Source organism: Gymnoscopelus microlampas (assembly GCF_963454915.1).
Source record: "Gymnoscopelus microlampas genome assembly, chromosome: 11".
NCBI lineage: Eukaryota > Metazoa > Chordata > Actinopteri > Myctophiformes > Myctophidae > Gymnoscopelus > Gymnoscopelus microlampas.
The window spans coordinates 23,376,214-23,389,866 of NC_139948.1; the positions used below are offsets into that span (position 1 = coordinate 23,376,214).

At 41.0% G+C, this 13,653-nt stretch overlaps 1 protein-coding gene across 1 annotated transcript; it reads right to left on the bottom strand.

The window, feature by feature from the left end:
- Positions 1–1,145: 1,145 nt before the first annotated feature.
- dnase1 (deoxyribonuclease I) lies at positions 1,146–10,341 on the bottom strand. Its single transcript, XM_084071411.1, has 9 exons — positions 10,302–10,341; positions 8,726–8,864; positions 6,205–6,293; positions 4,076–4,162; positions 3,858–3,973; positions 3,017–3,129; positions 2,730–2,884; positions 2,451–2,547; positions 1,146–1,250 (listed from the first exon to the last, which is right to left on the bottom strand). The coding sequence occupies exons 2-9, from the start codon at positions 8,861–8,863 to the stop codon at positions 1,200–1,202; spliced, it is 846 nt and encodes a 281-aa protein (XP_083927537.1). The 5' UTR covers position 8,864; positions 10,302–10,341; the 3' UTR covers positions 1,146–1,199.
- Positions 10,342–13,653: the final 3,312 nt, after the last annotated feature.

The following is a 13,653-nucleotide window of genomic DNA, read 5'->3' on the forward strand; positions in this document are numbered from 1 at the left end:
AATAGCGAGGAAGAAAATATCACAAACCAAACTGTTAATTTTATAAAATGTTGCAATGCAAGAACTTACGATCAACTTCCTCCAAAGTGTTGGAGGAAGCATTGCACCAAGCATTGCACCACAATGCAACAAAACAGATTACTTATTAGCTACTTACTAGTCTTCTAAAAGTGAAGTTATCCTGAAGTAGGCATTACTTCCATGAGTCATGCAATATAAGATTTAGGTATAATGCATTGTGGAAAAAGTAGACTGTTGCTTCCTTGCCAAGTTGCACTGCTTGGACAAATGACAATTGTCTCATCATGGAAGTGTAATAGTTGATTTATAACTGACCGCGAGGTCACAGTGGCGATGTCACTGTGGTCAAAGGTCAAGGGTTTTGCTGCAGGTGCGTGAAGCAATAAACAGAAATAAAACATTGTTATTTCAAGTGAGAAAGAAAGTGAAGATCTGAACTGAGGTCATACTGAACAGTTGACTGTTTGGTGTCCATGTCAGATGTAAAAAGCACTGATATTTCAGACTGCCCAAGAAGTCTCCCCATATTCACTGTGGGAATGGAAATCAGAGAGCGGCTGCAACCTTGACATGTGAACACATACTCTAACTGCACTATGCCTGTGAGTTAAGTCTAACTTTGGAGGGAGGTTAGCAATAGTTGTAAGGGTCATGACTCTTGGTCATGGCACTGTAGTAGGACTTACAACAAAATAGATTTTAATATTATTGAGTATTATTATCTTGAGGCTTCCTGTTTTATACAGTAATTTGAACACCTTTGATGTCATTCCTCCAACACGGTTTCATGTCCCTCATACACATGGACCAAACATTCTGTGACAGAGTTCTATTTAACATCGTGCTTATATCACTGAATATTAGTCTTTCCTCACCAACTTCTTACAGTATTTCCACTATTTTGTTTGGGCAGGGGTTTAAAATATCTGCGAAGTGAGATGTGTTATTTGTCCCAAAATACAATTCAATTGTAAAACCTTATTTTTTTTATCAGTGTAATCCAGAAATGACAGTAAAAGCACCAGTTAAACTGATTTAATTGTATTGTCATGTAATTGATTGCATCATGGTCATTGAGTGTTTCCCCACTGAAGATAAGACAATCAATTCAAATTCAACTATTGTGATGATTGGGTTGTTGTATGTGGTCCCTGTAGGTGGGTTCAGGCAGCAGGGGCTTAGCCAATCAGCTCCACCTCCACAGGATAATGGTCGCTGACAGCCAATGCCTGTGAAAATAAGAAATGACAACTTTATGTGACGTAATCTATACCATGTCTTTCTGCTGTGTTTGGATATTGGTGTTTTTGGATGTAATTTGTTTTTGTGTCTATATTGTAGAACCTCATGTTTTATTGTGTACGTTCTGGTCCTGTCTAAAAATTCTTTGTTCTTGTGTACAAAAGGGAAATTCTTTCTTGTCCAACGGATGTCTCCTTGTTGTGATTATATAGGCTTTAAGCTGTAACTGTGTGTTCTTCATATCAATGAGGGCCAGGCATGTGTCTGTGTGTTGTCCTTTCAGGACAAAAGAGTAGAACTGTTATGATATATTTTAGGCTTGACGTGCTTAACCTTTATCTGGTTGTACTGATTCACTCTCATCTACATAAGCATATTAGATATACTTGTGTGACCCCATGGTCACTGCTTTATCAGATACTGTAATTATACAATAAGCAACTGTTGAAGCATACTATTCTACATTGTAGAACATCATGTTTTATTGTGTTCTTCATATGATACTCTATTCATTTCGGGTCCTTTTTTGTCTCCCCGTCTCTCCTGCTCTTTAGTAAACGGAAAATACATTTTCAGATCGGGATTCCAATTGTATCCAATCAGGAGAGAGAACTCATACAGGATACAGGATGAACAAGTGAAATTGGAAGTGATTACCCAAAAAATGTGCAGACAATTTTGAAACTGGGACACTATAAAATTGAAGCTGATAAATGGGTACTCTCTCCTGATTAGGTGAAATTGTACAACCCATCTGAAAATGGGCAACCTGATCTGTTTATTAAAAAGATGGAGAGACAGGGAGATCCCTGTTATTGGACACATTACAGCATTGATTACTATCTGAATATAGAGCTTTAATCTTTTCGCCAAAAAAAAACCCAATATGTTTCAACCAAAGCAATTCCTTCCTTTGATTTGAGGAAAACTCTTTGGACCACATTGAAGGTCAATTAAATTCACAACATACTGTATGTGTATCACTTTTGGAGGACTCTATTTTTCTACAAATACATCATATACTCTAAAACATATACAGAATCATCATTTAACATCATGTCTTCAGAGAGAAAATAATAGCCTATATGCAGAGCGCCGGTTACTCCCATCATGTCTTGATCAGGTGTGGAAATGTGCAGGTAAATTATGAAGGCATATCACAGTTTTTCAGATCCAGTTGCAGTTACCAGACTGTGGCTGAGATGCAGGTCTTGCATGAAGTCATAGACTTGAGCACTGCCAGGCACAACTCCTTTCACCATCATGTCAGTGGTTGCCACAATCCTACAAACACAGAGAGGACAGGACATGAGGTGTGTTTCTTTACAAATGTATCTACGGTATGTATTTATGCAATCTATGCATGAGTGACAGTGATTTGTGATCAATCTGTGTTATTCCCTTGTGTGTGTCGTGTGTATCGTGCGTGTGTGTGTGTGTGTGTGTGTGTGTGTGTGTCAGTCTACCTGTCATAGGCACAGTTGGTGTGAGACACAGTAGTGTCAGCGTCATCAGTGATCAGCCAATGGAAACTCTTGTCTGTGAAGAGGCGGATCTTATTCCAGTCTGCCCCGTTCACATAGCTGCAGCCTGTGTTGAAGTCACCCAGTAGCAGTATGTCCTGTTACATACAGTATATAAGAGAGAGAGAGAGACGGGGCATATACAAAGGCAGACACAGAACCGACGCGTAATGTATCACAAAGGGGTGTGTGTGTGTGTGTGTGTGTGCGTGCGTGGAGAGAATAATTACATTGGTTTTCCAGCGAGCACGGACATCAACCACCACATCATACAGAGCATCTGTCTCCTCTACAGCCGAATCTGGAGAGGTGTGCTGGGGGATCAACGCAAAGTTCCTCACAGCTAAGGGGGGGGGGGGGGGGGGGTCAGGAGGAGAGGGAGGAGGAGAGAGTGGAGTGGAGTGGATATGTGACAACTAAAAGTGTAATGAATGTATCTGAATACAGATAAACTCTGAATCTGAATGTGAGATAACGTCATAGGGGCATGGGAGAGAGCAGGGTGTAGGCTACTTGAGACCGCAGACTCAGAGAGAAAACATAACCATAAAACAGAATATCTTTCCTGTCGGGCAGAAACAAGCTAACTCCCTTTTTCCGCTTTTGCATTTTTTTCCCCATAAATCAGTGCTACCAATGAAAAGCATTAAAAAGTGCTTTTGACAAAACTATCTAACTCCATTGGATCCTCAAACCTTCTGCTAAACCAGTCAAGTCCACCAAAGGGGGTGGAGTTAGCTGGTTTTGCTGCCTCCAGGCTCCACCCCCTTTTGACCTCCAACCTCATTGTGAGCTTGGAGGTCCATTCAGCTGTTCTTATCAATGATGAACAAAACCTCCTAACTCCACTTTTTGTTTTGTTTTTGTCATTTCCTGAAGAATGAACATTTAGTTAGCTGGTAGCTGCCCGATAGCAGAGATATTTAAAACTGAGGACCAGCGTAATGTCCTCAATTTCTGTAATTGTGCTCATCTTTCTGACCTTGTCTCCGGGTTCTCACAAAGATAGTTGTATAAGTAAACATGCACGCACGCACGCACACACACACACACACACCTTGGGCAGCTTACCAGCATAGTTGGAGGAGAACATGACAACAAAAGGCTCTCTGTTGAAGGTATCAGTTCCACAGGGTTCACAGCCGTCATCATACGTGTAGTTCTTAGCTACAGACACAGTCCGTTCTCTATCAACAATGGAGAAGAGGCACGAATGGGGGGGGGTATGAAGTAATTGCAATTCATAGGGTGTGTACTTGCAGAGTGATCCATGTGTGTGTGTACTGTACCTGTAGAGGAAGAGGTATCGTTCCTTGTAGGTGCTGCGACCCAGTGGCTCACTGACGATGTGACGGTACCTGAACTCTGGAGAACCTCTGGTAGAGGAATAAACACACAAAAACAGATGCAGAAATACATGCACTACTGTACACAGGTGTACACATAGGTGTAGTGTAATTGAAACTAGCAAAAGTGCTCCTCGGAGCACAGGTCTCCGCCAGGTCAGGTAGGTTATTGTGGGCCAGCAATGGTGGGGCTATAACATGCCTATGTGAAGAATGTGCACAGTTTCACTGCGATCCACGGTGCCGGAGATTAGCTGTTCACAGACGGACACACACACAGACAATTACTGTCATTGCAGTAGTTCTTGCTTGCATTACATAGGAAAACTAGAAAATATTGTTCCTGAAGAAACAATGTGGGCTCACTTCAAGTCAAAAAATAATATAAAAAGTACAAATTCAGTCAGGGTCCCAGGCAGTGCTCTCTTTGACTTGGCATCTCTCTCTGTGAGTGTGTAGACTTGGCTCCGGTTGATCAGCAGTTTCCATTCTCCTAATTGTCATCAGTTACGCCCCTGCTTGGTGCTAGTGCTAGGTGTATGGTGTGTGTGTGTGTGTGTGTGTGTGTGTGTGTGTGTGTGTGTGAGAGATTGTCAAGCCTTCTCCAAAATAGCAGATCTACAAGCTCACAACGCATCACATTGTAGATCGTCTTTTTTCTAATAGTCGAAGTATGACAGAGGGGGGTATGTCATGCGATGTGGGAGGTGAATTATGGGTGTGTGTGTCTCGACATTGCCATTTAAACAATTTTATTAGTGTGCTTCATGATGTTAAATCTGGGAAATAGCTGTAATTTTGTGCAACATGTTTAAAATGTTGTACTACCTCCAAACATACAGTACATGATAGATAGATAGACGATAGATAGATGATAGATAGATACTAGATAGATAGATAGATAGATAGATAGATAGATCGCCATTTACCCAAAGAAAGTTTAAACGTCTCTAGGAGAATACCGCAGTGTCTTCAGCTAAGCTCTAAACACATGGTTAGAAAGGCCGTTGAGAGTCAAATAGCCCGGAACATAAATGGCTATTTGCAAGCCTTTCCCCTGGCCTATATAAACACATTATATAGGCAGTAAGGCTGTACCTTATACTGTTTGTGTAACTGTACCAACAGTCAGTTAAAAGTCAGACTGACTGATTGACTGGTTCTTTTGATGTAATGTATGAATGGTGCAATGGTGTATGGTGCAAACTTGAAAAGATGGGCGTGCAGTCTTAGCGGCTCAGTGTGTTACTTATTTTGGAGATTTGAAGATTGTGAGATAAAGATCTGCCAAACAGAAGCTCCCTAAAAACAGCCATGGTACCTGGTTTGAAACTATAGCATTTTGTTGAGGTAATTACATCCTCCAGCAAAATACAGCAAAATACAGGGTTATTTGTGTAGTTTGATGGCTTTATGTATTTATTCTAATGGCCATATAGACCCCTTAACAGACGACGTCACACTGATAAGAAGCAGTATGCGTGCAACCAGTATGCGTGCAATGAAACCCATTCTATCAGGTCTCGCTAGGACGCGCCTCACTAGCCAACACACAAGAGGGGGTTGGGGTGCGCTGAAACCAGCGCAGCCCGAAATAACAGGTTGGGAATTGATTGCGTGAAACAATCACCTGTGCGTCCAGTCTCAATGTTAGTAAACAAATAATTGGTCTATATGGTGACAGCCCAGAGTGGTTTTATTTGGTTTTATCATGTGTGCACATATTTGTGTTTAAACAAAAATGTGTGTTTATTGAGGAAAGGGTTGCAAACAGCCCTGAGCAATGGCAACCACGGGTGGTAGTTTTGGTGCTTGAATTGTACAAACGTTTTAGCATCAAAATATACTTTGAGTACCAAAGTTCAAGCTCACAACGCATCAAGTGAAAGTATGTAGCAGTAGTTAGGGGCCAAAGTTTTGGGGAGAATAAATAAATAGTGAGAACATCAATAGTGTTCTCCCTGCTGCTGCAGCGAGCACACTATCAAGCACTCCTCTGACCTATATAACAATATGATGTGTTATTTTTAGTGGCTAGGCACCCAATCACTGAAATATAGTCATGGTCTCACTTGTTGACGTGCTCCATCAGTTTGTTGGTTGCAGACAGGTCACTGTCTCTGACCTCCTGGATCAGAATGACGTCATAGCGATGGACAATCTACAGAATGAAAAAAGGAAATATTGAAATTATACCACTTGTTGACCTTTTGTGACTTTTGAGTTTACTTTTAAAGCAGAAGTGTGTCCAGAACTATGTTTCCCTGTAATAACAAATGTGTTAATGGTACTAAATTAATAAATATAAATGAACACTGTTATTGTAAAATGGTAGTTTAGATACTTACATTAGGCTACTATGTCACATGGCTAGAGATAGGCTACATTTACTTGTGTACTGTTCTTAGGTATCTGTACTTGCTTTTTTTGATACTTACTTTCACTCCACTACATTTGAAAGATAAATATTTTACTTTTGATTCCACAAAATTTCCAGAAAGGCTGTGAAGTACTTGTTACTTTTAGGTCCGCATTTTTTTTTTCCTAAAATGCAATAGGTCACATGCTGTGTTCTCGGTAGAAAACCAATTACAGTACCTGCTCTCAACTGGGATTGATGTAAAAGCACATATACATCATCCAGGGCTATCTATTGATGCTATCCCTCTTTCACTCACACAAAAGGCGGTAATGAAGGAGGCAGGAGAAGAACCCACTAGCCTGACCAGCTCAATGGCCACAGTTACATGGACCATCATGTATTCATTCAGAATGAATTCATTCCGAATGAACTCATTCTGAATAGAGGAATCTGATCCACTCACCTGTTTACATGGGACCTGAATAAAAGTATTCCTCGTTTACATGAGCAAAGCATTCATTCAGAATATAACTTTTGACATACGCAAAGTGGTTCCCGCCTACGCCCGGGCATGGACCAGGGGCCACTACCCGGAGCAGAGCTTCCCCTGGTGGGCATGGGAGGAGGCAATAGCCCCCTTGTGCCTCCGCGGCGGAGGTCTATCGGTCGTACCAGGCAGCGTTGTATGCGGTGCAAGCCTGTGTTCCTTTGTCATCGCCGTTTTAATGCAAAAGTAGCAGATCTACAAGTTCAGACCAGTTTCTTTTTTTGTATTGGTACCAGACACGGTAAAACGTAGGCTAGCCTATAGTATTTGTCACATTTCTCATGTAGGTACCGTACGATGATGTCATCGCGCATTCGCACATGGGCATTATAATAATAAATGGAGAGAGAGAGAGAGAGAGAGAGAGAGAGAGAGAGAGAGAGAGAGAGAGAGAGAGAGAGAGAGAGAGAGAGAGAGAGAGAGAGAGAGAGAGAGAGAGAGAGAGAGAGAGAGAGAGAGAGAGAGAGAGAGAGAGAGAGAGAGAGAGAGAGAGAGAGAGAGAGAGAGAGAGAGAGAGAGAGAGAGAGAGAGAGAGAGAGAGAGAGAGAGAGAGAGAGAGAGAGCAACACTACAGTCTATGATCAATGCGTTTACGTGTGGATAGGGATTTTAAAAAAAAATCTTTGTCATGTGGCCAGGGATTCTTTTTAAAAACTGAGGACTAAAATACCTGTTTAGAAAAATATCCCAGCAATCCTCGGAGCGTCCGTTCTCCTGGACAAGTCTGGGCTTAACCATTACAGGCTTATTAAATGACGCTATTAGAATCATTAATTTCATCCCGCAGGAGCGAGCGCTTCTCAGCACCAACCGTGGCTGAATTAGAGATTTGATAGGTCATTTTTGGACAATTCTGACAGCCCTACTAAGCACAGACATGCGCAAAGGAATGCATGTATTCCAAACGGACAGGAGCGTTTGGAATAAAGTGTTTACATGGTCAATTCCGATTGATTTAACCCGATTCAAACGGTCTATACCACCCCTCCTATTCCGAATGAAAATGCATTCGGGTCAGACTGGAATGGAATATTCTATTCCAATTGGGGTGTTTACATGAGCAAATCTATTCGGAATGAATTCATCCATTCATCCATTCCGAATAGAAGTGTATTCATTCCGAATACAACTGTCCATGTAACTGTGGCCATTGAGTCTGACAAACCAGAACACCCATATCTCAAGTCAATATTTGAGATTTTGGGAATGTGAAAAGGTTCATATATTTTCAAAAGTTTAATATGTTTACTGAGTGTTTACTGTGTTTTCCTTTTTGTTGATTCGATTGCATTTCTGTGTTGCATTTCTGTGTTTGTAGAGCAAAGTGGTTCTTACAAGCAAGACATTGCATGCTAGGTGATTTCAGAGAGTTACAAGGTTCTATAAATGCATTGTGAAAACATTACTGCAATGCATTGATAATACATATACATTAACTTTTACTTGTACTTTTGAAAATGTAAGTATTTTTAAAAGCATGTACTTTTGGATACTTCAAAAGTACATTGTACTCTATACTTTAACTTGAGTTAAAGATTGACTGAGCACTTTGACTGTGGCATTGAGTAGGCCACTTTGTCCACCACTGCTTAAACATGGGACTATGTTTATTTAATTAACATTAATCAGGTAATGTGTATCAGTTTGCCCAGAGAAATAATGTGAGGCCTGCTGTGTTTCATACCGTGGAGATGATATCCATGAGGGTGGCATTGGAGGACTTCTTGTCTCCAAATGACTTGATGTTGAAGGCTCCCAGCAGCAGAGCACTGCCCAGCTGCAACAGACCCAGCAAGAGGCCCAGAGAACACACCAAACGCATCCTGGGATGGTGTGAGATAAATTCAGGCAAGAGCAGGTGCACAATAAAATTGTGAGTGTTGAATTTAAGTCTGATAGTACACAAATGTAACCAAATGGACCCATAATGGTCCATTTGGTTATACTTAACACTGAGGATGTTCACTGTGTGAGGGAAATAGGGTCATTTAAAAAGCCAGGGCTAGGATAAAATAGTTAGGAAGGAAATATCACAAACCAAACTGTTATCTTTATACCAAGTTGGAATGCAACAACTTAACATTTCTCCAAAGAACTGGTTATAATAGAAAAAGAAAATATAAAGATAGCAGTTAAGTGCATCACAAACAATGCAACAAAACATGTACTGTATTAACTAACTTGCCTTCTTCAAAGCAAGTTAAGCAAAAGTATGCATTTCTTCCACGAGAAACCACATAATACAAGATAAGATTTGGTCTGATACTGCTATTATAAAAGGTACAACTGTGCTTCCTTGCCAACTTGTGCAGCTGGAATAAATCACATTTGATTTTGAAATGTCACATTTCTTGGATTAATAGGATACAAGGTCACAGAGCTGTTACTGTGGACAAAGGTCAAGCGTTTGACCGATGCAGGTGAAGTTATTAATCAAAAAGAAGAAATGATCACTTCAAATTAGAGAGATGGACTCTTTGCTGTCCATGTGAGATGTAAAAAGCTGAAGTGCTGATATTTCAGCCTCCCTGTTTAAATTTCACTGAGGGAGTGGAAAACAGAGGAAGATAGTGACTCCAACCTTGACATGTGAATCCATACTTTCACAGTCTGTGAGCTTTTCCTCAAGTCTAATTTTGGAGGGAGGGACATGGCACGGTGCTAGGAGGACAGACAACAAAAGGGAGATTATTCTCCTCTTGAGGTTTCCTGTTTTCTACAGTAATTTGAACACTTTGCCATTGTGCAGGTGTTAGGAACTTTCTAACAAATATTCTGTCACAGGAATGTATTTATCTACTTTTTATGTCTGTTATTTTGTTTAGACAGGAGGAGTGGGATGCAACAGGATTAATACAAATGTTTAAATATCTGAGACGCAAATCTGTAATTTATCCCTCAGTTGTTGGCCATGAGTAAAACTATGTCATAATCTATTGAATTTAAATGAGGAATTTAAATACTTGAATTAAAAAAGGCAAGCAAGGCATACTTGTTCCTGAAGGCCTATATTCGAGTTTACCATTCAAGATTCCATCTCATACTTTTATTTGCAGATGTTTTGAAACAAACATTTGCCCCAATTTAACCATTTTGTGAATAAACAAATGACCATACATTGTTTGCAAAAAAAAAAAAAGAAAAAAGCTAAAAGAATGTAACATCTGCATTTGTTACTGTGTTGCAGTTGTTCCTCAATGTTAACAAGCTCCGGCTTTTGTATAAAGGTAAAAGAAAATTGAGGATCATAGCTACAATACCTGCTTCTGAAAGTCAGTCCTTCTCTGGTCACAGTGTGAATCCCAGTCAGTTCTCAGAGGCAACACCCAAGGTCTCTAGTGGCAGGTTTTATTTACCTGTGCTGGCGAGTGAAGCCATTCTTATTGGAGCACACTGAAGCAGTTTGGACTGGAGAAGATGTAGGGCAGAGGACTGGAGGGGGGGGTATGCAGAGCGTGTGTGTGTGTGCGTGCGTGCGTGCGTGCGTGCGTGCGTGTGTGCGTGCGTGCGTGCGTGCGCGTGCGTGCGTGCGTGCGTGCGTGAGTGCGTGCATGAGTGTGTGAGTTAGTGCGTGAGTGTGTGTGCGTGACATAGTGCATGCATGTGTGCATGATTGTGAATGTGGGTTGGGGGGCTGTAAGAAAGGGAAGAGAGGTGGAGGAGAATACAGGAATAGAGGGATGAGGTAGAGGAGGGCGTAGAAGAGGAAAGGTGTGAATGGGAGGAGTGGATCAGGATGGGAGGGGGACTGTTTGAAGTTCAAGTGAGGTGAATGTTTTATTTTTTGTGTTATATGTGCTTTCTATGTCAGAAACATTAAATGTCTCTGACTAAAGTACCATTCACACTGCACTATAACTATAACGATAACTATATCGTTCTCCATTGTACATTTTTTATTGTTGGTGTGAACTCATGATTTTTTAAACTTTATTTTTATAGCTATAGTTATAGTGCTCAGTGTGAATGGCCCTTTAATGTCAGCACCTGTGTTGCACAAATGATGTCCCTGGTTGAAATTATAAAAATCATTATCACCTTTCCAACTGCTAATACTGTATTTTCCTCTGTTTTTGTTTTTAGATTCTGTTCCCCTTCTCTTTATTCAATGTGATTTGTTCCTGTGAAATGTTGCCTCTGTAAAGGACAGCTCTGTTGTTTCTGAAAGTTCTGTAAAAAATAATCTTGGCTTGACTTCACACAAATGGTGGTGGTAACTAGTTTAGCATGCGATGAGAATTCAACAGGTGCTGTAAACAGACTGTTGATGATAAGCAAGGGTGGACTGTTTGTCTTTAGACCAAACAACATGGAAATTCCTTTTCATTTGTTTACTATCATATATCAGGGAGGAAACATGGTGAAAAAAGACCAACAAGGACATAGTGCACACCGGGCATGTCATGTGTTTCATATGAAAAGCACACAAACATTCATAGACTGTGAGAAAAGCAAGAAAGAACTTTGTAGAATTGGAGGATACAATGCTGGCTCTGGTGGATATGGAGTGCAATTACATACAGTATACAGTTTGCAGCAACGTATTGGTTATCATTTTGATTGTTATTTCTTTTTCACAGGTAATATAGTGGCCTGAGTAATGATTTGCATATGCTGCCCAACAAAAAGCTTATAGGCTACGGGGTCAAGGCATGCAAGCACTGAATCAAGTAAGAAGTTATTGTACAAAGCTTATCTTCCATATTGGAGATATTGCGTTCTGCAGAGAGCACCTTTCTATTTAGTTTAGGCCTTAAAAACAAGGCTGCAGACATCCCAAAACAAACTGGGCTAAGGCTACATCTTGGCTTCACATCTAACTCATTTAACACCTGCTCACTTTGCTAGACTCAGATGGCTCAGGGTAGAGGACAGAGTACAGCAACTTGCAATGGGCCTGGTCTACAAGATACACTACACCACAAAGACACCCATGTACTTGTCAAACTAGGGAGCTCCACTAATCACGTCCAACCCAGGCTCTAACAAGGGGTTAAATTTGTTCTTCTGCTATGCCACAAAAATGTGGAACACTCTACCAACCCTACCAACAGTCCTAAAGGAGTGTGAATCCATACTCTCCTGTAGTGCTCTCTCAAAAAGAGCACTTACAGTAAAAGTCAAAGCCTAGCCCTGCCCCCCCTCCCCCTCGAACTGTTTATTATACTTTTTTCAAACTGGTGTTATATATGATGTTTTGCATAGTAGTGTATATTTGTCTGTCATTAATGTTTCAATGAAACATTAATGACATAACCACACCCATGACAGTACTCTATGTTCATGTATGTCTGATAGAACTAACATCTTTGTGCTGCCACTTCCATCCAATTTATGAATCCACATTGCAGCTGCATTTACACTGTGACAGAAAATCTGATGTTGTACCCTTGATGGGAAAGATCTGATCTCATGGCCAACTAAAGAATACAAAAACGATTCACGAGTCAGTGTTGTTTTTGTGTGTCATAAGAAGGTCAAATCTGAGTCAAAACACGCCTAAAATATTCACATGCATTCTTCAAAACATACGCAAATAAGACATTTGTGAAAATATATTTTGGACTCTTTAGATTTTGAAGTTCACCTATATATACTGTATATTTCACATATATGTTGGCTACTCAAATATTTTCTCTAAATATTTCCGTGCGTGCGTGCGTGCGTGCGTGCGTGTCATTCTGTCATTTGGTTTTGAACCTGAGTTTAGGAGCTAATGGATCAACCTTCCGCATACACAGCCAATTCCTCTCTGTTAGTTTTATTGTGAGAGTAAAAATGTAATGGATCCATAATGGTCCATTTTGTAGATTTGTGAAGTTTGTAGTTAATAGAGGAATAATGTGCACAGGCTTCATGAACTTACAAAAATCCACATAAATGTTGGATCAGTTCATGAACCTGGTAGTTTGTGCTATTTGGTGATATTGACACTAGGTGGCAGCATCGGACTGAGATGAAATCCTGTGTGTGTGTGTGTGTGTGTGTGTGTGTGTGTGTGTGTGTGTGTGTGTGTGTGTGTGTGTGTGTGTGTGTGTGTGTGTGTGTGTGTGTGTGTGTGTGTGTGTGTGTGTGTGTGTGTGTGTGTGTGTGTGTGTGTGTGTGTGTGCGTGTGTGTCTGCGCCTGCCTGCATATGTGAGAGAGAGGGAGAGAGATGAAGAGTCCAGGCATGCGTACGTTTTTGATGAACACCTGACCTGTACATCAAACACATTTAGAGCAAGCCCCGCCCACCACGGCCCGCTGATCAGAGTCATGGGGAAGCTGACCCACGCCAGGATGTAGGAGGCACCGTAGGAGCCCTTGTGTCCCAGCTCTGACCCCAATCTGCACTGTAATAGACACGTAAGGGTCCATTTTTACACCTACTCAGCGCCAGGTGTAAAAAGCCTGGCTGCTAGTAAGTAACGGTCCATGCAACGTATATCCTTGTATAACCACCACCTGTGAAAACACGTCTGTACTTTATAAATGCACAGTGAACTGGTCCAAGTCTCTATCATTGCAGAAGGAGAGAAAGAAGACAAGAAGACAAAGACGACTGGCCTTAAACCCTCTTCCTATCTACCCCCATATATGGACATGCAGCAATTCCCCTGAGAAAACCGTGT